This window comes from Hordeum vulgare, chromosome 4H, assembly GCF_904849725.1.
Source record: "Hordeum vulgare subsp. vulgare chromosome 4H, MorexV3_pseudomolecules_assembly, whole genome shotgun sequence".
Lineage (NCBI taxonomy): Eukaryota > Viridiplantae > Streptophyta > Magnoliopsida > Poales > Poaceae > Hordeum > Hordeum vulgare.
This window is the reverse complement of record NC_058521.1, coordinates 156867504-156889348: the sequence shown is the minus strand read 5'-3', so window position 1 is coordinate 156889348 and position 21845 is coordinate 156867504. Positions and strand designations below refer to the sequence as shown.

The following is a 21845-nucleotide window of genomic DNA, read 5'->3' as shown; positions in this document are numbered from 1 at the left end:
TGTAAGTTACAAAACTGTTGACTTGTCGGTCAATAATACTAGTCTTTCTCAACGTTTTAATATGTACGTATTATTTTCTGTCAAAAGTTATCAAATGATACTGAAAGACTACCCACAATGAAAAGTAACATAGAATAGTAATATGCATATGTTACTCGTTTAAGTTACTATCTTTATAGTGGATAGTAACATAGAAATGATAAAATAAAGATTTTCATTTATTAGCATATAGATTCATCTTGTTTTGGTAGTAACTAGCTATGTTACTTAATTTGTCTTTTTTATTAATTAGTTGTCATATCATCTTTTTTGCTTATGTGGCACCTATGTTATTACCTATGTTATTTCTAATGTGGGTACTCTAACAGATACTGACCCTAAGTTATTGATAAAAGATGCATAGGTTGTCTGTAGATAATTATTGATTTCGAAAACCAGACCTCGCCTTAATCGTTCATGTGAAACAGTAAAGTTACTAAGAGCATTTCTAGCCGCATCATCCCCAACAGGCCCTCCATGTCCTTTTTTAGGCGCTGGTTTTTTGGGTCGGCGATCCCAGGGCGAAGGGTCGGCGATCCCAGGGCGAACCCAGTGCGCTGGGGCACTTGGGGGGCTCCGGCGGAAGGAAAACGGCGGGTGAGACATCACTGTCAGCGAAAAAAAAACCTTTCCCTGCTAAATTCGCCTTCGGGTGCCACATGATGCCTCGTTGCCGGTCGCTCCCGGTGCTACCCACCCGCCCATAGCCGATGCTCGCAGCTAGAAAAAGCCATTTCCCCCGCTGGTTTCTCGACAGCCTCCATCCCGCTCTCCCGCGCGAGCTTTCGAGGCCATGCAGGCAGGGGTACCAGTGGCTACCCGTTCACCATGCCTGTGAGGTGTTCGACGATTTGCCTATTCGGCCACGGACTCGGACGACGAGGACACGTTCATGGCTTTGATGGAGGAGGAAGCAGAGGACGACACCGTCGATGAAGAACACCTCATGATCCTCGCCACGTTGGCTGGCCTGTTCACGAACGATGCTAAGCTGCGACGAGGTGGCTCGGCGCCAGGCCGCCGCAAGAGCAAACAAAGACATCGAATGGAGGGCTATTGCATGCTCAACGCCAAATACTTCACTGACGCTCATGTGCATGGTGGGAAAGTATTTTGGCGCCGTTATCGGATGGGCCGGAAGCTCTTCCTTAGAATTGTGAATGCCATCCGAGAGTTCAACAACGATTTCATTTGCAAGAAGGATTGCACCGACACGGTTAGATTCTCCTTACTCTAGAAATGCACCACATCTATGAGGATGCTTGTGCACGGAGCTCCCGGTGATATACAGGAAGACTATGGACGCATGGCCTAGTCCATCACCATTGAGCACTTGTACAAGTTCTGTAGGGCAGTGGTGGCAGTGTTTGGACCATAATATTTACGATCACCCAATGCTGAAGACACACCCGAATCCTAGCACAAAATGAGCAAAAGGATTTCCTGGGATGCTTGGAAGCATCGAATGCATGCATTGGAAGTGGGAAAATTGTCCATTTGCTTGGCAGGGGATGTACAAAGGCGCCAAAGGAGGTTGCAGTATGGTACTTGAGGCAGTGGCCACACATGACCTATGGATTTGACACTCCTTTGGTATGCCACGAACTCACAATGACATCAACATACTGCAGTGCTCGAATGTCTTTGCAAAGCTTGTTGAAGGTCATGCTCCTTCGGTGAACTACGAGGTCAATGGGCGTCACTACAACAAGGGATACTATCTAGCAGATGGTATCTATCTGAGATGGTCCACATTTGTGAAGACTCTCAAATCCTGTGCCAAGAGGCAAGAAGTCACACTTTGCTAAGGGCGAGGAGGCTTGCAGGAAGGATGTCGAGCGAGCATTTGGTGTGCCCCAATCTTGATTTGCTGTTGTCCGGTACCCCGCTCTGACCTGGTCGAAATCTCATATGTGGGAGGTGATGAATTGCTATGTCATCTTGCACAATATGATCATCGAGAGAGAGCAGGAAGAGCCAGTGTTTGACACTGAACCATATTTCAGGCAAGGTCCTCTTGCAGTTGTTGATCACCAGGTAACGACAACATGGGCTGCCTTCCTCAATATGCACGAGAATATCCAAGACCCACATGTGCATCAACAACTGCAGGACGATCTGGTGGAGCACCTATGGAGGCTCAAGGGCAACACCTAATTTGATTTGTTATAATTTGTGTTCGAGTCATGAGCTTGCTTCGTTGAACTATTTAATTTGTATTGATTTCTGTAATGAACTTTGTCATAAAAATTTAGTTTTTTGTTGAATTTGTGTCCAAAATGAACCGAAGGACAAATATGGGCCGAATTTGTGCCGAAACTGGACCGAAAATGACGTCAGGGGCAACCTTGGGGGGGGGGGAACCAAGCCCCCTAGACCGAATTTACCGTCGATTTGTCCTCAAACGACGCTATTTCAGGTCCTTGGGGGACCGAACGACTGGAGATGTCCTAAGCTCCCACGAATTGGGGCACTGAGCGAGTTTGCACGTTTAGTTTTACTTCTTACCATTCCGGTTTTCTGCTTTCATTGCTCAGTTCAGTTGATCAGATCTGGGCCAGTTAGGTCAAATAGCTAATGTACGGGTCTGGAGTTCGGATATTCAATTCTACTCTCAGGTCCAAATGATCCTTGAATCTGGACCACTTCTTTGCATGGAAATCAGCATTGGTAGATGTATTCCTGACCGTATTTTAAGAAGTAGTGAGCTTTTTAATAGTGACAGGCCCCGGGACTGCACATCATTGAATGAGTGTGAGCGAGTGGTTGAAGGAAGCTGGATGGCGTGCATGTAATCTCTACTATTAAAGGAAATCTGCTGTCGTCGTGGGTCAACATCGATCCCCGGTCTCGTTCGCTTTCCACCTCCCCTCCAGAGATCCCGCAGCAAAGAAAATCGCTAGAAAATAAATCTGTACCGCTCTCGTTCCTGTGTCACTTCGTGCGTCGAAAGCTGGAAAATAAAAACCAAAAACAGAAACAGCTGCGTCCCACGAACCCGTCTTCCCCCAACCTCCTCGATCTTGATCCCCTCCATCTCGTGAGTCGTGACGCACCCACGATCTCCCCTCTCTTCTGCACGATCTAGCCATGCGCACGGGGAGGGTGGTCAACAAGTGTCAGCGGAGGTGAGAGGTGCTCGTGGCGATCTCCACCACCAGAAACCCCGATCTCCACCACCAGAAACCCCGATCTCCGGCAATGTCGCTCCACCAGCGGCCGCACCAGAAGCCGCTGGGCGCCGACTCCCTCCCCGTCCCCACTGGCCCCACCAACGCCGCCCCACCCCGCCCCCTGCCCCTCCTCACGCTCCCCTACCTTTTCTCCCTTCTCGCGCTCCTCCTCCTACTCGCCCTCCTCTTCCCCTGGGGGCCGCCCCGCCACTCCGCGCCGGCTTCCCCGTGGCGCTCCTACACGCTCCAAGACGCCGCGGCCTCCGGCAACGGCACCATCATCCTCGCCGCCGTCTCCGGGCCATACCTCCCCTTCCTCTCCAACTGGCTCATCAGCGTCCGCCGCGCCGGCCGCGCTAACCAGGTGCTCGTCATCGCCAAGGACTACGAGACCCTCGAGCGCATCAATGCCGCATGGCCCGGCCACGCCGTCCTCGTGCCCCCCGCGCCCGACGCCCAGGCAGCTCACAAGTTCGGGTCGCAGGTGTGGAGAAATCTCGGTCACCCCCACACCCAAGCTGTTCGATGAAATGTCCATGTGCGTGACTGTGCCTGCTCTTGTGTGCAGGGGTTCTTTAACTTCACCTCGCGGCGGCCGCGACACCTGCTGCAGATTCTCGAGCTGGGGTACAGCGTCATGTACAATGACGTTGACATGGTGTGGCTTGCCGACCCGTTTCCATATCTCGTCGGCAATCACGACGTCTACTTCATGGACGATATGACTCAAGTACGTACATTTGTTGTGTTTGTCGTTGGGGCAGTTGGAAGAGTGTTTGATGTTGCGGGGATTGTCGGTGCAGGTGAAGCCACTAAATCATTCACATGCGTTGCCGCCGCCAGGTAAGAAGGGGCGGCCATACATTTGCAGCTGTATGATCTTCCTGCAGCCAACAGAAGGGTCAAAGCTGTTGATGAGGAAGTGGATTGAGGAGCTCAAGGAACAGCCCTGGTCGAAGAAAGTGAAATCAAATGATCAGCCAGCATTCAACTGGGCTTTACTAAAGACTACCGGGCAGGTTAGGCAGGCGCATCTAAATCTTGTGTGTAGCATGCAAATATTGAATTTGAACTTTGTTTTGTTGCATTTGGTTGAACTGGTCGTATGCATTTGTTTATTTGCTTGAACAAATTAGTGGCACATGGTTCTGGTTAATAGGTTCAGGGCTGCTTAAAGTGTAAATTGATTTTCATGTATGCTCTGTAGTCTATGTCAGTTGAAGAACCAAGGAACTCAAATTTTCATATCAACCTGGACCATGCAAAAGGCTTATTTGAACTATGCACAATCTTCAACAATACTACCCTGTACATTCTTAGAAATAGCGCTGATATTCCAAACTTCTAATATACTCCCTCCATCCCAAAATAAGTGACTCAACTTTGTACTAACTTTGTACTAAAGTTAGTACAAAGTTGAGTCACTTATTTTGGGACAGAGGGAGTATGATTTTATGTGTGTGCTATCAATGTATCATGTGCTAATGTGTTATTTTGGTTTGTCAAACTATCAATATACTATGTGCTGTAAATGGATTTGCCTCTACATGTGCATTGGCAGTTGTTGTGTGTTATCTTATCTTTTTTGCCAATGTTTTTTTCCTTAAGGAAATCGGTAGGGAGAGATTCGCGTCGATGAGGAACATAACGTAGCGCCATTAGGTGGAGTCATGTTGAATTGGGCTTAAGTTCTTTGTGTCTCTAATTGTCCAACCAGGCTCAAGTCCTAGGTCAAACAAACTCCCTAGGCCAGTCATGATTGGTTTAAGTTATGTTTAGTGTGCAAGGTCATGTTACTAAGAGAGAAGAGTTTGAGTCAGATACCATGCATATGATTCGTACCAAATTCGCCAAGGCCACGTACACGAGGGAGGTGGCGAACCAACTAGACACATTAGGTTCAGAGAGGTGACAGAGTCATGCTTGACTTCTGCTCAAGTTCTAGGTCCATCAAACTCTCTAGGCAAGTAGGTCACATTTTAAATCTGTATTTTGCAAGGTTAGGATACTAAGAGACAAGAGTTAGTCTGTATTCAGGCCTCTTTTGGTTCATAGGATAGGAATATCACAGGAATAGGAAATTTGAAGGAAAAGAGTTACATGAATCTCAAATCCTATGAACAAAAATAGGAAAAGAGATGTCATTTGGTTCACATGATAGGACTTTCTTCATTGAGTGTAGGCTAATGTTTATTTTCCTTTGTAATGTGGAGGATAGGAACCAATCCTACATAGGAATAGAAATCTATCCCTATAAACCAAATAGCTCTAAAGGAAATTTTCCTATAGAATCATATCCTATAGAATTCCTACAAAGTTCCTCCAAACCAAAGGACGCCTCAGACTAGAAGATGAATACGATATAACTAAGGGATTATGATCTTCTGAGATCTAGGGGGATCTGCCGTCTGTCGTGATGGTTCGACCACGGTAGATCTCCTTCGGTAAATTATGAGAAATCCTCTGAGGTTTTTTTTCCTTGTCCGCTGTTTGGAATAAAAGTAAAGTGGAGGGCATCCGAACATGCCTTTAGTCGTGTTGTAGATGTCTTTGGTGTTGATTATGATGTGGCTTCGTTGTGCTCCGTGGTTTATCTCATTAACATTGGCATGAGGTTGATATAGGTGTTGCATGTCTCGTAATAATATGGTGTGTGGCTATTAATCCTACTGATTAGCGTTGTAATGGCTGAAATGCATTGTATTCGGTTTCTTTGTCGTTTTCTTATCTAATGTAATGATATGCATGTGTATTTGTATTATAACAAAAAGAAGTGGTTGGACATTGTGTCATAGTACTAGAGGCGGGGAAGAAGGTTGACTGGGTAGGAGAGGGTTTCATTTTGTCCCCATTTGAATTAGACATCGGTTGACACCACCCATGAAAAATCTGACTGACTTAAATAGTCAGTCCCATTTTTATAGTTTGACCTTGAACTTGTCAATTGTAACTTAATACTATTTGTAAGCCATGTCCAGTCATGTATAAGAATCTTAAACTCTTAACAGTGAACAACAACTTTGTGATACATTTATAATTCTTGTTGACATCAAAGCCGTCTCCTCAACTCACGTGGTCGCCGCCATCAGTCCACCTCATATTCGGTTGTCGTAAGTTCATGAAGGCAGGATGGACCATGGCCCTCATGGGCGGAAGGGATCTTGCCCCATTTATAGGTTCGTTTATAAGGTTTGTGTCCTATACAGAAAATCAAGATGGTGGCGATTGTTTGAAGATGAAATAAGGTTCTCTCCACCTAGCTCATGTCCCCAAATCAGTCAGAAACGATACGTATCAGAGAAAGAAAAATAAAATAACCCAACGACACCTCCGTCACCACCGATCCCATCCCGCCGCCACCTCCTTCAACGTCCCGTGCGGGCCTTCTTGTCGGCGAGGCGAGGCGAGGCTGTGGGGGCGGTGCGCGGGCATGAGGAGAGGCGAGGCTGTGGGGGCGGTGCGCGGGCATGAGGAGGCGTAGGAGGACGCTTGTCGGCGGTGCTCCGTCGAGGACTTGGCGAGGGCGTGGGCGTCGCACGGGCACGAGGAGGCGCAGGAGGACGCGAGACGGCGGCTCTCCAACGAGGACTTGGTGAGGGCGGTGGCCAGTGACCGCATCTTCCCCAGATCTCCAGGAGGGCCATGACGCCGCTGCCCCTCAATCTCGCCGGATCTGCCCACAATTCCATCCCCCACGCACGTCCCCCACTTCCCAACTCCCAACTCGCTTCCGCTCTCCCCCCCCCCCCCCCCCCCCCCGACGAGACACCACCGGTTCCCCCTCCAACGCCGCCTCCCTCGTCTTCGGCGACGACGTTGGCCCCCTCCCCGACGGATCAGCCCAACCCCAAGGCCCCCACGCCTCCACCTCCTCCGCCCCCACCGTTGGACGAGGGAGCCGCAGCGTGGGCCCGACGCGCGGCCGCGCTGTCGCTGCTGGGGCTCACCGGCGCTGTCACCACCGGTTCCCCCTCCAACGCCGCCTCCCTCGTCTCCGGCGATGGATCAGCCCAACCCCAAGGCCCCCACGCCTCCACCTCCTCCGCCCCCGCCGTCGGACGACGGAGCCGAGCGTGGGCCCGAAGCGCGGCCGCGCTGTCGCTGCTGGGGCTCACCGGCGCTGTCACCACCGGTTCCCCCTCCAACGCCGCCTCCCTCGTTTGGTTATAATGTTAATTAGTGGCGCTGGCTATGTGCTGTCTGGGACATTATAGGATGTTAGGATCTGCAAGTATTGAGCCCAGCAACTTTCAATCAAGGTTAGATGGTGCTTGTACCTTTAAATTAAATAGGAAAAAGATCAATCTCTCTACTTTTGATGATTGCTTCTATTGTTTTGTTATTTTCTTACAACATCTGTGAGATACTCATTTTAATACAGGTGTTATAGACTTTTTTCCAACAACTCATTATGCTAAAAAGGGATCATTTGGATGCAGTTTCTGCTCTCACTCTGCATTTAACCGATTTACTGTTTTGTTTTCAGGGTGTTTGAGGGTTCTTATTATGATGTGGATTCAGATGAACTCGGAAACAAATAGCATTGTTGTCAAAATCATAGGATTCTTCATCAAGCAATGCATCAGGATCAGATGATTGGGTCGAACCTGCTGCATATGTTCTCAACTCAACAGCTCTTCTGACCAGGGAGCATAGGAATGTTTTGGATGCCTTCCGTCTACTGCAAAGACACCCTAATGTTCAGGTGAATGAGGCCTAACCTATTTTCATATGCTCCGAAACTGCATGTTTGCTTATAACACTATTGTGTTATTGTGCCTCCAAGTTTTGAGGTACTGTCAAATTTCTGAGCAGTTCTTCTCTACTTTGCAGAAAATGGTTATGTCCTTGTCATGTGATAGGACTGTATGGGATGTTGTAATGAATAACGAGGCAGTGCAAGAATTTAGGAGATCTTTCCACGATGGTATGTTTACACTGAAATGTTTATGATGAGCAGCTCTGTTTGGCATAAAACAGTATCACATATATCTATTTACGGCGACATGCACCCGCGGCGGTTCAAACGAGGCCATCAAGGCAGAAATCTATGATCCCTGGAGGGGCGATGCACAGAGTAGGGCAATCCATCGGCGACCGACCATCGTGGTATTGAGTATGATGCTCCGTTCCATTCTACGCCCAGGTTCGATTTCTGGTTTATCCCTCCCCTTTCCTTCACCCACATCCGTTGGGTATTAGCATGGTTGGCTGCCACTACTAGATGTCGATATCGCTGTGTGGTACTCTACTGCAGGCAGCCTTCCTTAGGCATCCGTCTCTGCCGCCATGGTATTGGTACGACCGGCTGCCGATATTGTTATGGAAAATCCTTAACAAACTAATTCCACCATTATGTGATTTGCTGACACATCTCATGTTATCGATATTAGTAAAAAGTTTTCTGTTATAAGTTTTACCATGAGACCAGGCATCTTTTGTTTTCAGAACAATAGACTCATGCATAGTTAATTTGACTTGAATGAAGCAGGTATTCGGATTCCATCTTTTTATTTGCTTTCATGCACAAAGACCACTTGATCTTGATAAGCTTCAGAAGATTGCTGTAAAAACTGTACGAGTATGTGAACGTGAGAAATCAAGCTCTCCCATATGAACATTCCTTGTACCATTGGATATGACCCAGCAAGCAATATGATTACCATGCGAATGAAGCGAAAGACAACATTCTTGACGTTTGTGTTCATCAATATCTCAACGCATAAGTATGTCTTAGTTTGTAACAGATAATTATCATTGATCTCTTTATATACATTGTTGATTACATTGCAAATGGACTGAAATTCAATTTTTATATACATGTCTAATTTTGGCATCGATCTCTTTATATACATTATTTATTATTTTGACGGGTACTACGGCGGGCTTCCACCTGCTTGAGCTATATGCATTATCTTTATATATGTAAAATCAGGAAAGGAAGAAGCCCGTGGCAACGCATGGGCGTTCTACTAGTAACATGTAAGAATGGTACACCATTTAGCTGTGAGTGCTAATGTAATGTAATACTGCTATCTCATTTTGGTCTAGTCCGACGCTTCGATCTTCAGATTCAGCCGTCTCGCTATAGGCTCGCCCATCCAAGCCCTATTTGCTCGTATATCATGTTGCCGAGCAGTAATATTATGACTACGTTAAGCCCCCATGTGGCCACACCGATGTTACTTTTTTGAGAAGTACATGTAGTACGTGCCACACAACAGTTCCTGAAAAATGAAAAAAATAAATCCTCCTCCACTAGTTCATAACAAGTGGATCACATAGTAAAGCCAGTAAAGCCCCATGAACATTGTTTTCAATGATTCCTGAAGTGTCAATTTTAGTTGTTCCTTAGCCCCAAATTTGAGCCCAGTACCAATCACCTATCCACGCCTTACGACATCGTTGACTAGCGAGTTATGTATCAAAATCATCGGTACACAACAATAACTCATGCCGTCCGTTATCAGACCACACACCTACTTCTTACCCCAACTATCGGCGATGCTAGGTCGACACCTATGGGAATCAATGTGAAACCCTTGTGATCGTAGGGCGGGAAAAGACGACGTCAAGAGCAGAGCTAACGATCAATGCCCGGCAAGCCTTTTTATCCAGGTTCGGGCCGCTTACGCGTAAAACCCTACGTCCTGCTTGTCTGATCGTATTAAGCGTTCTGTTGTTTGTTACAGTGATTGATGATAACCGTCTTCTGGTCAATGTTTAAAGAGTCTAACCCCTTGTGAATGAGCTAAGGGCCTCCTTTTATAGGCAAATGGGTCACCTACAGTGCTCGATGGTAGGTTCACGAGAAGTTACATTGAACCTAGAGCGGTGCTTATCCATCTACCGCTGTCAGGTGCATTAAATGCACGTCTTGTCCTTGTGAGCAATGTGCTGGTGAAGACACGTGTCTAGGCGTTTCGACACCTCGACCCCTGCGCTGGCGCATGCGAAATGCGCTGGAACTTGGGGGGAGGGGTGTGGCACTGTGGCAAGGGCGATTGCCCTCCAGTGCCTAGCCCGTCATCCCGACAAGGGAGCTTGCCGGGGCCTTGGGTCTTCGTTCCGACAAGGAAGCTTGCCTGGGGCTTCGGTTGTCGTCCCGACAAGGGAGGTTTGCCGAGGCCTTGTGCCTGGTGAGTTCATCACACCCATTAAACGGGCGTGGCCTGGGTTATCTTCCCGGCAAGGCATGCTTGTCGGGGCCTTGGTAATCTTGGGGGTGCATCTTGTCTGGATCCTGCCACGCCCTGCCGTCAGGGTGTGGGGACCCCGACTTACTAGTCGAGAATCGCCGTGCTCAGTGATCCCAGAGATCAATGCTCACCGAACACAGATACTGAATAAAGAGTCTTACATCCAAGTACCGATTATTACAACACGTGACCGAAGGGTCAAGTTCACAAGACAGGGCCTAATGCAAAATCACACGAATACACTAATAGCGAAAAACATAGGGCTAAGCGGGTGCCCATGCCATCAAGCCTACACCGATAGGCATTCTGACTCGGAAGCGTCCTAGTTCGCAGGGGTGTCGCCGAAGACATACTCATCTCCAAACTCCGGTCCTTCCATGTCTGGTCAATAACATAACCAGTGGCAAGCCAATGAGTACTTTGAATGTACTCGCAAACAACCCATGATATGAACAATGAAAGTGAAGGATAACAATATCATGCATCTTTAGTGTAACTCATCTGGGTGTAATGATCATGAATATGCATCAAGTTAAAGAATTACTCTTGAAGAACAGGTTACAAATATCGACATATCTGTTGAGGGCTGAACCATCCGGGTTCACCCTATATGCCAAGTCACCAAACTTGGTCATATCATTGCTATCATAGCAACACTTTTCTTATCACCACACCCACACACTCACACTCACTTGGTTTATGCGGAAATATGAGGACGTAGTTTAAGCAGGATTACCCAACTGTCTTTGACCGTGGACACGACTATTCGAATAGTTTACACTCCGCAGAGGTAGTACGCTGGACCCATGAGATCCGGGAAACTTCCATGTCATCCACGACTTGCGGTATATCACATACCCGAGGTAAGTACCCAATCAAGGCCTTTCCCCTGACGATACTAGACAAAGAGGTCCACTCGATTGGTACGTAGCCCACATGTTGTACGTCTTACGAGCACCAACTCTGGACAGTACCAACCATGCGGGGACCAACGGTGTGACTGAAACTCATAAAAATGGCATAGTCGTCCTACCCGACACGACCCCATCACGAGAGTGACCACACATCACTCCCGCCACTAGTAATGTGGCTCTTTACTAGCACCGACCAGAGTAATTAACATAGCCCCGTCCCATAAGGGGTAACGTGGTCGTACTGGTAAGGTTGGGACGGTCGACACATTATAAATCTAATCCCATTTCCGGAACCTTACTCACACAAATACCGGGTGCATCACTTCACCAAAAGTGACCACCTAACTCATCATCACCCTCGGGCATTAGTGGCACCCGACGGGGTTTTCGTAAACTCTTGATTTATGACAACATCATGCTCATGAATAATACTACTTCTATCTTTACTTGTCAACATGGTATTATCATGACCCTAAGGGGTAGAGTCAAGCTTAATGCATGTGCTTCGGGGGAGCCTTCGGTAAAAATCATACCGAATGATTACCGACACTTATGATCACATGCAACGGGAATACTTGCTATTTATCATGCAAAGTAACATATGCTCAGTCATGGTTAAAGGGCTGCTTGCCTTGGTCAGCTAAGTATCCGGGGTCTTCGAGGTCTTCCGCTCCGATTCCCTCGTCACACGGATTTTCTATCGTCGATAAAACAATAAATAAGAAATAGCTCACACAGAAACAGTCCACAAAGTCATTTTAAAATGTTCCCTATTACTGATAAATCTAAGATATCATTTAAAAAAATATTTGTCTTAGTTTTCCTTGAAGAAATATTTTTGAAAACAACCAAGCAGAAGCAAAACTATTCCATTTTAGCCCTTTTTAATATTATAAAATAGAATAGTTCCTGGAAAAATTCATCTAAGCATATCATTAAATACTTCATATTATTAGAAAAATAATAGTGGAAGAATTATATTTTTACACTCGTTAAATGTTTTTATAAAAATCTTAGAAATCCAGGTTTAAAAATAAAAAGAAAACATACCAGCTCCTGGCCTGGCTCGGCCCAGAGTGGGCTGGCCCATGTGCCGAGGCGCGCGCGCCGTCAGGTTTGCACCTGACATGCGGGGCCCTGCTGTCAGTGGCCGAGGCCAGCGCATGGGTGGAGGCTGGGCCACCGACAGGTGGGGCACACCTGTCGGGGTCATCTCCTACCTCCAGCCACAGAGGAGGAGGAGGACGCCGACGAGGTTGCCGACACGCTCAAGTTCCAATGAACACGGGAATGGGTCCGCCTGACCGTCGCCTACCTGCTGGTGGTTGAAAGAACGACGGGGAGGCAGGGGTTCGCCGGCGACGAGGAGGCCGTGGCGGAGGACTTTCGGGAAGTGTTCGAGGGAGAGGCTAGAGACACGCAAAAGCTCGGGCGAGTTGGGGGAAAGATTCGTGGGATCAAGGAGGTCAGCTTGGTGGGTTGAGGGGCGCAGGAGCCGTCGTGTAGCCGGAGATCGACCGGAGCTCCGAGGCAGAGGGGCCTCGGTCGATCTCGAGCACCGGGGCTCTGCTGGTTTGCTGGGGTGGCTAGGGAGGTGCTAGTGGATGCGGCGAAGCTATCTGAGGGGTGCTGGAGCGAGGGGGAGGGCTATTTATAGGCCCGCGACGGTGAGCAGATTCGGGAGCGCCGGTGACTCACTGTGGCGCGCATGGGGGTGCAGAGGGAGGTCGGGGTTGAAACCACGGTCTCAGGACGTGGTATTGGACCGCTCGAACCATCTGCAGCAGAGAGAGGGAGAGAGAAGGCGATCATTCGTGGCCGCGCAAGCTTGTCCGGTTCTGGAGCACGCGGGCACGCGTCGCGCGAGCTCTAGCGCGAGAGAGGAGGGGCCCTGAGGCTTGCCCGATGCAGAGGGGTTGTCGGGGAAGAGGTTGGACATCTCGGGGGAGGCTGGAAATACTGGTGCTGTCAGCCATGAACTGATGTCTAAATTGGGGTTTTTGGCCTTTCCACTTTGAACCAGTGAGGGGTCAATTGACTGGGTTTAGATAGAGGTGCTGGCTACTTAATCTAAGAGTTTGAAGCAAAGGAGTTTGGTTTAGCTGTGGCTAAGGTGCCTTTTTCCTATCTGTCAGAAGGTGTTCGACAGTGGGTACACGGGGTTGCACCCCACCACTGGTGCTGAGACTTAACATGTTTGGTTTTGGCGGTAAACCATGGAGTTCCACCAAATTTGAGCTCCAAAGGACAAGTTTAGCTTTGTAAACTTGAAATCACTCCAATATGACCAGATCAGTTCCTTCCAAAGGGAGTGTGGGGAAAACTAAGTCCCACAAATCCCATTTTTGGTGTAGAACCCTCATTTGAGGTATTAGGCACTCCTTCAAAGTTTTAGCCTCATTGGACAAACTTTGCTATGTAGAGTTGCTCTAACTTGATTATGGACAGACAGGGTTTTTGGGTTATTTGGGGTCCTTATCCACCTTTGATCAAGGTGAAACTTTACGTGGACTCCAAACAAGGCTTAGGGATACCACTGAAATTTTCTAGGAATTTATTGAGAATATTTCCTTTGGAAATATTTCAAAATGCCAAAACAGACAGAAATAGCTTTTATAGTTTTAATCATTAAATTTAATATAAAATGGGGTTTAAAATCCTATGTATGGAAAATATATGTCCTTCTGATCATCCCTAAATTCAATTAGATATTTCCAAGGCAGAAAAGTATTTTCCCATGCTGGAATACCAATTCTGGCCTGAGAAATGGACAGGTTATTTAATTAGGAAAATAATCACAAAAATAATTATTTTTGTGGTTTTGGAATATAAAGATGGGTAAAAATTAGATTACCAAATATGAGTAGTAGCACTGCTTGCTATCAAGGACATGTAGTGCAACTCAAGGTGGTTTTACTTTGGTTATCAAAGGTTTTTGGAAATCAGTATAATACCAAAGGAATTTAGGGTTTTAAAACCTCACATGATCAAGCATACAAGCATACAATGTCAATCATGGCACTCACAACATTAGTTTGAAAAAGTTTTAAGAAGTTCAAAATTTTACAATAAAGACAAGTGATAGCAAAAACAGGGTGTGACAGACCTATCCCGCTTACAAGAATCTCGTCCCCGAGATTCCTAAGCTAGGTGCTAAAAAGTTGTGGAAACTCAGATCGGAGATAGTCTTCACGCTCCCATGTAGTTTCGGCTTCGGTGTGGTTGCTCCATTGAACCTTGAAATACTTGATGGTGCGGCTTCTGGTGCATCGCTCTGCTTCATCCAGAATGCGGATTGGCCTCTCACGGTAGGTGAGATCAGACTGAAGGTCAATGGCCCGGTGATCAATGTCCTTATAAGGATTAGAACGACTTGGCGTCTGGAGACACTTCCGAAGCTGTGACACGTGGAAAACATTGTGCACACCCGAAAGTTCCGGAGGTAACTTCAACTGATAAGCGACCTCTCCACGCCTTGCCATGATCTTGAATGGCGCAATGAACCTTGGAGCGAGTTTCCCCTTAACGTGGAAACGCTTGGTTCCCTTGAGAGGCGTGACATGGAGGTACACCAGATCTCCAGGAATGAACTCCACATTCGTGCGACGAGAGTACGCATAACTCTTTTGTCACGACTTGGCTGCCTTCAGATTTTCTTGGACTAGTTGCACCTTCTCTTCTGCCCGGTGCAAAACTTCTGGTCCGAAAATCAGTCCGTCTCCGGTTTCTGACTAGTTGAGCGGGGTGCGGCATTTCCGTCCGTACAACACTTCGAACGGGGCCATCTGGAGACTAGACTAGTAGCTGTTGTTGTATGAAAACTCAGCGAACGGCAATCAGTCTTCCCATTTGGCTCCATGCGCTAGGACGCATGCGTGGAGCATATCTTCGAGTATCTGATTCACCCTTTCTGTCTGTCCTCCCGTCTGCGGGTGGAAGGCGGTGCTGAAAGAGAGCTTGGTACCGAGGGCTTCCTGAAGTTGCCTCCAAAACCTTGAGGTGAACTGCGTACCTTGGTCAGATACAATCTCCTTGGGAACTCCATGAAGGCTTACTATGCGCTCGATATAGAGACTAGCCAACTTGTTCCCGTCATAAGTGGTGTTGACACGGATGAAGTGGGCCAGTTTGGTCAAATGGTCGACAATAACCCATATCGAGTTATGGCCTTTGCTAGACCTTGGTAGACCGGTAATGAAATCCATCCCTACCTTGTCCCACTTCCATTCCAGCACCTGGAGAGGTTGTAGCAGTCCTGCGGGTCACTGACGCTCAGCCTTAACTTGCTGACACACAACGCACTTGGCCACATATGACGTGATTTCCCTCTTCATGCCGTGCCACCAGAATCTTTCTCGGAGATCTTGATACATCTTGGTACCACCGGGGTGAATGGAGTAGGGTGTATCATGAGCTTCTCGTAGGATGAGTTCCTTGAGTTCGGCCTTGTTGGGTACACATAAATGTTTCCCAAACCACACCATTCCTTGATCATCCTCCAAGAATCATGGGGCCTCGCCTTCTGGAATCTTCTTCTTGTTACCTTCGATGCTCTTGTGACCCTTCTGGGCTCCCTTGATGTCGTGTTCGAGCGTTGGTTTGACTTCGAGGTTATCTAGGAATCCTGGTTCCACCAGTTCCAATCCGAAGTTCTCCAATTCTTCGTATAAGGCGGGCTGCCTTTCCTTAAGCATGACGTTTAAGGTGCTGGTCTTCCGACTCAAGGCGTCAGCCACTACATTTGCCTTACTGGGGTGATATTGAATGCTAAGGTCGTAGTCTTTGATTAACTCAAACCATCTCCGTTGCCTCATATTCAATTCCCTTTGGGTGAAGATATACTTCAGACTCTTGTGGTCGGTGTATATTTCACATCGCTTCCCCACAAGGTAATGTCGCCATGTCTTCAGGGCATGCACTACTGCTGCCAACTCGAGATCATGGGTGGCATAATTCTCCTCATGCGGGCGCAGTTGCCGCGACAAATATGCCACGACCCTGCCATCCTGCATTAGAACCCCACCTAGCCCGGTCCTTGAGGCATCGCAATATATCACGAACTCCTTGCTGATATCTGGAGTGGCCAATACCGGGGCGGTGGTTAGCCTCTTCTTCAACTCTTGTAAGCTTGCCTCACACTCCGGCGTCCATTCGAACTTCTTGCCTTTCTTCAAGAGCCGAGTCATAGGTCGCGCGATGCGGGAGAATCCTTCTACGAACTTGTGGTAGTATCCTGCGAGTCCGAGGAAGCTCGTGACTTCCTTCACGTCGATTGGCGATTCCCAATTGGTTACCGTGGTAATCTTAGAGGGATCAACTGCCAATCCACTTGCTGTGGTATGACCTAGGAATCCAACTTCGTTCAGCCAAAACTGGCATTTGCTGAACTTGGCATACAGTTGATGCTCTCGAAGCTTTTCCAATACTAACCTCAAGTGTTGCTCATGCTCTTCTTCAGACTTGGAAAAGATTAATATGTCGTCAATGAATACAACGACAAACTTGTCCAAATATTCCATGAAGACCTTATTCATGAGGTACATGAAGTAAGCTGGGGCATTCGTCAATCCGAAGGACATGACAGTGCATTCGTACAGACCGTACTGGGTCACAAATGCCGTCTTCGGAATGTCTTCAGGTCGAATCTTTAGTTGGTAATATACAGATCGGAGGTCGATCTTGGAGAATACCTTTGCTCCATTAAGCTGGTCGAACAAGTCTTCAATCTTGGGGAGTGGATACTTGTTCTTGATCGTGACCTCATTGAGTGAACGGTAATCGACGCAAAGTCGGATTGTCCCATCCTTCTTGGACACGAAGAGAACAGGCGATCCCCAAGGTGACGCACTTGGACGAATAAACCCTTTCCTGAGTTGCTCATCCAGTTGCTTCTTCAACTCCGCTAGCTCTTTGGATCCCACCCTGTAAGGCTTCTTATAGATAGGCCTTGATCCGGGCATGAGTTCGATGATGAACTCGATGTCTCGGTCAAGAGGCATCCCTGGTAGCTCATCAGGAAAGACATCCGGGTACTCACAGACTATTGGCACTCGGTCGAGTCCTTCCTCTGATAGGCTGTTAACTCGTGGCACTCGAGTGGGTACTGGCTCAGAGACATACTTGACTTTAACCCCTTGGTCACTTGTCATGCTAATGGCCCTGTTAGCACAGTCCAAGATACTCTGATGCTTGGCCAACCAGTACATACCGAGGATTACTTCTAGGCCTTGCGACTTAAGCACAATGAGATCCCCTGAGAAGCTCGTCCCATTGATAACTATCCCAACCTTTCTACACTCTAGGTTGGTCCTCAAAACTGCTCCCGGGGTTTGAATTGCCATATGCCCACGAAGCAAGGTAGGTTCTAGTCCACACTTTTCCGCAAACTTTTGTGTAACAAAGGAATGCGAAGCACCACAATCAAACAATACTTTTGCTGGGGTAGAGTTGACGAGGAACGTACCCAGAATGCAGTCCGGGTCTTCGTGTGCCTCTTCTGCGGAAATATGATTAATCTGCCCCTTGCTGTGATACTGCTGATTGCAGGGAGCCTGGTTCCTGCCTGGTGCTCCTTGGCCTAGATTTGGCGCATTGGGGCATCGAGCATCGGTTTTCTTATTGGGGCACTGCCTGGATTAGTGCCCTGGTTGTCCACACCCGAAATAGGTAACTTGCGTTGGAAGGTTGGTCTTGCTCCCACCGTTGTTTGGCGGAGTGCTTGCTGGCTTGACGCTGACTTGCTGAGGTTGGTAATTCTGGCGAAATGTTGTATGCTTGTACTGCTGCTGCTGATAGTTGGATCTTGCTGGGGCTGACTGCCATGGTCATGGTTTCGAGTTGATCGGTCCTCCACTACCCATTAGCTTGCACTTACGGGTGTCATCCATTGCACGACGCTTGTCTTCCAACATAAGAGCCTTATTAACCAGGTCACTGAAGGTCCGACATTCACAAACAACCAGCTGATACTGGAGTGACTGCTGCAGCCCTTCCATGAAGTGCTCCACTTTGGCAGCCTCAGTGCTGACATCTTCAGGTGCATACCTTGATAGAAGGTTGAACTTCTGCAAATACTCCTTGACTGATCCACTGCCTTGCCTTAAGGCTCGGAATTCTCGCTTCTTAATGGTCATCATTCCCGGAGGAATGTGAGCGGCGCGGAATCCATCTTTGAACACGGCCCAAGTGATGACTTGCCCAGCTCGTATGATCTGAAATCCATCCCACCAGGCACTGACCGTGCCTCCGAGGCAGTGGGTTGCATAAAGAACTTTCTCGTTGTCGTCAGTGCACTTCACCATCGCGAGAAGGTCTTCGATAGTGCGGATCCAGTCATTGGCATCCAAGGGCTCAGTCGTCGTCGTGAATATGGGCGGCGTAGTCCGCATAAACTCAGAGAGAGTTGAGCGACCATTGCCATTCCCGTTCTGCGGCGGGTGGTTCACCAAAGTTTGAGCCAGCTGCCGGATAGCGACATTGTTGGCTTGACGCTCCTCCCGAAGAGCTTGAAGGAACCGAGCCATGGTCAAGCTTTCAGGGGGAGGCGACGGCGGAGGTACAACATCTTGCTGCACATGGTGATCTCCAGCTTGAGCTTCCCCTCTGGTTCCCTGCTGCTGTCCTGAAGAGGTAGAGCCAGGGTTGCCGAAAGTGCTGTTGCGAGTTGCATTCACCATCCTGTCAGGGGAGTAGACAGGTCAAATTCTGCTGAACTGGTTGCACCAAAAAGGGATTACGTTCTAGTAAAGAGGGGGTCTAGTGTGTGCTAGTGTGCAAGGTTTTATGACAAAGGTTTTTGAAAAGAATTACTGCATTAAATTTAAAACAACTGATACAGTCGCTCACAAGCTACTCAAGGCAAAATGCGACTCGCATCCAACAGGTTCACACAACATCTGGGTCATAAAATCCTGATACAAGAACTCCTACGTTCGGTACATCGTACGTGCTAAGCGATCGACTGCGCGATCTCATAAGCCGGCTCTGTGGGATCTTCATCTTCAACTCTGTCTTCATCTTCATCTCTGTCTTCATCTTCATTAGTGCTTCCCTTCCTCGAAGGAGTAGGGGAAGGAACTAGACCATCTCGACATCTCTTGGTTGGTGAGGTAGCAAAAAACTCGGTGTACTCTTCTGCGGTTAAACGACGACTCTGAAGAGGAACAACCTGAAGCGGGGGTATTCCTCCTCAGAAAGCAAAGCCAGGTGATATCACAGGTGCTCCTTCTTTCTTCACCTTGCGGTTCTTCATCTTCTCCATACGAAGTAGGTCCTTAACTTGGTGCAGCTCTTGGCGAATCCTAGTTGACTCCTTGATCAAAAGATGCGTCAAGGTGTCTGAGGAGAGGCTAAAGTAGGTCTGAAACCTTAATGGCATCCCGTCCTCGGATGAGGGGTTGAGTGTCCAGCTTCCATCTACCTTATCCTTAACAAAAGGTAGGTGACGAGTAGCAGGTTCGTCCACCATCTCAGGAAGGATGCCACGAAGTCGTACGAGTGCCTCTCGTGCTGCAGTCTCCACGGCCAACATCAGATCCTCCATTTGTGGCCCTTCAAAGAACCACCTAGTTGGGGAGTCATTAGCCTTCACTATCACGTCCACGTGATACTCCTTGGTGTCGGTGTTGACCCAGTGTTCGTGGTAGATAAACACGGGCATGCGACACACTTGACACTTCTCGAGGCTATCACTCAAAAGCAGAGGAAAGCCCGTTTCCAGAAGCGTCTCGGGTACGGCGGCCATCTACAAGGTGTAGAGGAGAGGGTTAGAAATATATAGTGGGTGCGGTTCTTGGGTCATTCTATGTGCACTATTTGTTCGGCTATCGCCCATGCTACCTAAGGCTTCCTATAGTTAGGAGCGCTCTGATACCAGCTCTGTGGGGACCCCGACTTACTAGTCGAGAATCGTCGTGCTCAGTGATCCCAGAGATCAATGCTCACCAAACACAAATACTGAATAAATAGTCTTACATTCAAGTACCGATTATTACAACACGTGACCGAAGGGTCAAGTTCACAAGACAGGGCCTAAAGCCAAATCACACGAATACACTAATAGCGGAAAACATAGGGCTAAGCGGGTGCCCATGCCATCAAGCCTACACCGACAGGCATTCTGACTCGGAAGTGTCCTAGTTCGCAGGGGTGTCGCCGAAGACATACTCATCTGCAAACTCCGGTCCTTCCATGTCTGGTCAATAACATAACCAGTGGCAAGCCAATGAGTACTTTGAATGTACTCGCAAACAACCCATGATATGAACAATGAAAGTGAAGGATAACAATATCATGCATCTTTAGTGTAACTCATCTGGGTGGAATGATCATGAATATGCATCAAGTTAAGGAATTACTCTTGAAGAACAGGTTACAGATATCGACATATCTGTTGAGGGCTAAACCATCCGGGTTCACCCTATATGCCAAGTCACCAAACTTGGTCATATCATTGCTATCATAGCAACACTTTTCTTATCACCACACACACAAACTCACACTCACTTGGTTTATGCGGAAATATCAGGACGTACTTTAAGCAGGATTACCCAACTGTCCTTGACCGTGGACACGTCTATTCGAATAGTTTACACTCTGCGGAGGTAGTACGCTGGATCCACGAGATCTGGGAAACTTCCGTGTCATCCACGACTCGCGGTATATCACATACCCGAGGTAAGTACCCGATCAATGCCTTTCCCATGACGATACTAGACAAAGAGGTCCACTTGATTGGTACCAGCCCACATGTTGTACATCTTACGAGCACCAACTCTGGACAGTACCAACGATGCGGGGACCAACGGTGTGACTGGAACTCATAAAAATGGCATAGTCGTCCTACCCGGCACGACCCCATCACGAGAGTGACCACACATCACTCCCGCCACTAGTAATGTGGCTCTTTGCTAGCACCGACCAGAGTAATTAACATAGCCCCGTCCCATAAGGGGTAACGTGGTCGTATTGGTAAAGTTGGGTCGGTCGACACATCATAAATCTAAAACCATTTCCGAAACCTTACTCACAGAAATACCGGGTGCATCACTTCACCAAAAGTGGCCACCTAACTCATCATCACCCTCGGGCATTAGTGGCACCCGACGGGATTTTCGTAAAATCTTGCTTTATGACAACATCATGCTCATGAATAATACTACTTCTATCTTTACTTGTCAACATGGTATTAACATGACCCTAAGGGGTAGAGTCAAGCTCAATGCATGTGCTCCGGGGGAGCCTTTGGTAAAAATCATATGGAATGGTTACCGACACTTATGATCACATGCAACGGGAATACTTGCTATTTATCATGCAAAGTAACATATGCTCAGTCATGGTCAAGGGCTGCTTGCCTTGGTCAGCTAAGTATCCGGGGTCTTCGAGGTCTTTCGCTCCGATTCCCTCGTCACACGGATTATCTATCGTCGATAAAACAATAAATAAAAGATAGCTCACACAGAAACAGTCCACAAAGTCATTTTAAAAATGTTCCCTATTACTGATAAATCTAAGATATC

General features: G+C 47.8%; 1 protein-coding gene and 1 long non-coding RNA gene across 2 annotated transcripts; both read left to right on the top strand.

The window, feature by feature from the left end:
• The first annotated feature begins 2943 nt into the window (after positions 1-2943).
• LOC123448250 (UDP-D-xylose:L-fucose alpha-1,3-D-xylosyltransferase MGP4-like) lies at positions 2944-7861 on the top strand. Its single transcript, XM_045125080.1, has 4 exons — positions 2944-3696; positions 3781-3942; positions 4016-4231; positions 7699-7861. The coding sequence occupies exons 1-4, from the start codon at positions 3241-3243 to the stop codon at positions 7705-7707; spliced, it is 843 nt and encodes a 280-aa protein (XP_044981015.1). The 5' UTR covers positions 2944-3240; the 3' UTR covers positions 7708-7861.
• A 307-nt stretch (positions 7862-8168) lies between these two features.
• On the top strand, positions 8169-9050 carry LOC123448251. Its single transcript, XR_006631632.1, has 2 exons — positions 8169-8358; positions 8704-9050. It is a non-coding gene; the product is annotated as an uncharacterized LOC123448251 (long non-coding RNA).
• Positions 9051-21845: the final 12795 nt, after the last annotated feature.

What these genes read in the sequence shown, in the direction of transcription:
- LOC123448250 (XM_045125080.1), top strand. Translation starts at nt 3,241, where the DNA reads ATGTCGCTCCACCAGCGGCCGCACCAGAAGCCGCTGGGCGCCGACTCC. An exon ending in CTCACAAGTTCGGGTCGCAG is followed by an intron (nt 3,697 to 3,780) that starts GTGTGGAGAAAT and finishes TCTTGTGTGCAG; the next exon opens with GGGTTCTTTAACTTCACCTC. An exon ending in TCATGGACGATATGACTCAA is followed by an intron (nt 3,943 to 4,015) that starts GTACGTACATTT and finishes TTGTCGGTGCAG; the next exon opens with GTGAAGCCACTAAATCATTC.